The 2,890-nt window shown below is 60.5% G+C and overlaps 1 protein-coding gene across 1 annotated transcript; it reads right to left on the reverse strand.

The window, feature by feature from the left end:
• Positions 1–605: 605 nt before the first annotated feature.
• LOC112886029 (WRKY transcription factor WRKY24-like) lies at positions 606–2,867 on the reverse strand. The gene is made up of 3 exons (XM_025951774.1): positions 2,267–2,867; positions 1,661–2,142; positions 606–1,550 (listed from the first exon to the last, which is right to left on the reverse strand). The coding sequence occupies exons 1-3, from the start codon at positions 2,756–2,758 to the stop codon at positions 1,064–1,066; spliced, it is 1,461 nt and encodes a 486-aa protein (XP_025807559.1). The 5' UTR covers positions 2,759–2,867; the 3' UTR covers positions 606–1,063.
• Between the last annotated feature and the right edge of the window lie 23 nt (positions 2,868–2,890).

A 2,890-nucleotide genomic window follows, 5' to 3' on the forward strand; every position in this document is an offset into this window, starting at 1 on the left:
ATATTGCAGCTTGCTACACACAAAACAGTGATAGCAGAGTAGCCGCCGGCCAACTCCCCGTCCTAATTAATGTCGTCCAGCTAAGAGCAAGGCTTGTGATTTCGCCGGATGCCGGCTGCAATGAGCGCGCGGTGGTGGCGGACCGCTGGTTTTTAACGCGCAGCAGCGAGCGCCGACGAATAGGAGCTGCGTAGCGCGTATCCGCCCGCTCCACTCTCTCCTGCTTTCTCTCTCTCCCACGTAGCATCTCAGCCGGCTCTTAACGCCGCTCATAGTACTTGCTCTAAGAAGATGCTAGCGTTGGATGGAGGTGGGCAAATTCAGTTAGGCGGCCCAATCATCGTACGCGCGGCAGGATAAATATTACCCGATCGAAATTAATTCATGACCAGTGTGTCTCATCCAGATCATAGCGTCTTCACGTGTTCCCACTGCAGGCTGCTACGTCCACATGCAAACCAACCCACAAACCTTTAAAGAGCCGAGTTAGGCGGCTATCGAAATCAATCAGCCCGCAACCGTACCGCATATCGGATTAAATCAAATCCACATATCATCTCTCACTCATCAGCGTCAGGAGTGAAAAGGCGCAAGCGAATAAAAACAGAGAGAACAAAGCCAAAACTGCTTGATTTTACACTACTGCTAGTACAGTAGAAGATATGAAATGAAACTTTGCAGTCTTATTGACCTTCTCTCATCACTATATATACGGCCTTTCCGACCCGACCTTGTGCTAGGTACAAAGACACAGAACCATATGTGCATGCATACGTACGGTATACGCATACGTGCACGTAGCTGTATCAAGAGCCCTGTGCTGTGCTGTACTGCTCTGCTCTCTCTGGCCGGGGGGGCAAAAAGGCCTTCCACCAACGAATCAACAAATTTCCCTTCCTATCTGCTAAGCTAAAAACACCTACTAGTGTGTACGGGTCGCGTTCGTGTGTACACGCTACGGCCGCCGTACGCGTATAGCGGCCGTACACGTACAGAGGCCGGCGGCCGGGCCGCCCGCCGCGCACGGTTCGGAGAGGTGTGTGGACTCCTCAGCTGCTTGTGGCTAGCAGAGGAGCGAGTCGACGAACAGGTCGTCCCGCGGCTCGTCCTTAGCCGCCGCCGCCGCGTAGCCGCCGCCGTAGGCGCCTCCGAGCATCTCCAGGGTGTAGGGCTGGCCGCCGCCGGCCATCATGGGTGCCGCCAGAAGCGGCTGGGCGGCCGACGCGTGCGGCGCCGCCGCGGCGCGGCTGGCGGCTCCGCGGCCCACGGGCACGTCGTGGTTGTGCTTGCCCTCGTAGGTGGTGATCACGGCGCGGTGGTCGTGCGACGCGCGCTCCACGTGCTTCCGCACGGGGCACCCCGGCGTCGTGCACTTGTAGTAGCTCCGCGGGTTCGGGTTCCCCTTCACCACCTTCTGCCCGTACTTGCGCCACCGGAACCCATCGTCCAGGATGTCGATGTCGCTCAGCGTCTGCACCACCAGCCGGGGCTCGCGGACGGGCTTGCCGCCGGCGCCGCCGGAGCTGCCCTCGTTCTCGCCATCCTCCTTCCTGAGGAAAATCAATAGCAAGGCACGCGTAAGTAATTAAGCAACACAACAAATACAGCTAGCTAGTATATATGTGAATCGCCACCAATCAAGGCAGAAGCAATCAATTACCAGCGCTTGGCGTCGGGCTCGTCGCCGTCGCTCCGCTGCGACCCGTTCTCGGCCTCGTCGTCGCCGAATGTCACCGACGAGTTCTCGGGCGTCGCGCCGGAGTGCTCCGGCCCGCAGCCTGCTGCTTGGGAGAGGCTGCTGGCGGCCTGCTTGTCCTCCGCCGCCGCGACGCCGCCGGAGGAGTTGCGGCGCGTCGAGAGCGGCTTCGGGTGGTTGTGCGCGCCCTTGTACACGATCTGCGTGATGCGCCCGTCGCCGAGGGACCGCTCCACCTTCTTCTTCATGGAGCAGCTGTGGTAGGTGCACTTATAGTAGCTGCGCGGGTTCTCGCTCCCCTTCACCTGCTTCTGACCGTACTTGCGCCAGTTGTAACCGTCCTCGAGCTTTGTGTTGCTGTTGTTGTTGTTGCCGCTACTGGCCTTGTTGTTGCTGGTCGCGGCGGCGACGCTCTGCTTGCTCACGGCTTCCACTTGCTGCTCCTCCTGCACGAACACATATACATGAGACTCTGAGCTACTTCTAAGTTCTAATTGGCTTTCTGCTAAGTGCTAGTAACTAATTATGAAAGAATCGATTATCGATCTATGTGTGCTTGCAATTTTGTACCTTGAATGATGGGAAGGAAGCTGTCTGCGTGGGCATGGCGTTGGAGCTGGCCGTGTGGAAGGAGAAGTCGTTGAAGCCGCCCCACGCCGCCCGGCTTTCCTCCTGCTGCGAGGCTACCAGCTCGGCGGCCTGCTTCCAGTCGAACCTCTGCGCCGGGATGGCGCCGGTGGTCGGAGAGGCCAGGATGTTAGAGGAGGAGTTGAGCAGGACGGGCGAGTCGAGCAGCTCGGCGGGGCTGAGCCCGGCGGGTATGGCGAAGTACGAGGACGGCGAGATGGGCGGCGGCGAGATGGGCAGGCTGGGCGGCTGCGCGGACTTGAACTTGGGCACGCCGCCCCTGGCCCCGCGGTGGAACAGCCCCCTCGGCGACCGCTCCTGGTCCGCGCCGAGCATGTCCCCGGAGCCGGAGAGCAACTCGGTGAAGGAGGTGATGAAGGGCGGCGGCGTGAACGTGAAACCCCCGTGCTCCAAGCTCCCCGTCGAGGACGCCATGGCGAGCAGCAGAGCAGCCGAGCAGAGGAGGAGCCGACGCGACGAGACGAGACGGGGTGCGTGACAGCGTGAGGAGGGGAGGGGAGACGGGAGGCGGACGGGAGTGGTTGCTCGGTGGCTGGGCTGCCGTTT

The sequence above is a fragment of the Panicum hallii genome, chromosome 3 (genome assembly GCF_002211085.1).
Source record: "Panicum hallii strain FIL2 chromosome 3, PHallii_v3.1, whole genome shotgun sequence".
In the NCBI taxonomy this organism is placed as follows: Eukaryota; Viridiplantae; Streptophyta; class Magnoliopsida; order Poales; family Poaceae; genus Panicum; species Panicum hallii.

Bases quoted from the DNA above. Each gene is read 5' to 3' on its own strand.
- LOC112886029 (XM_025951774.1), bottom strand. From the start codon at position 2,758: ATGGCGTCCTCGACGGGGAGCTTGGAGCACGGGGGTTTCACGTTCACG. The intron at 2,143-2,266 runs GTACAAAATTGC...GTGTTCGTGCAG, and splicing joins CTTCCTTCCCATCATTCAAG to GAGGAGCAGCAAGTGGAAGC. The intron at 1,551-1,660 runs GTAATTGATTGC...GATTTTCCTCAG, and splicing joins GAGCCCGACGCCAAGCGCTG to GAAGGAGGATGGCGAGAACG.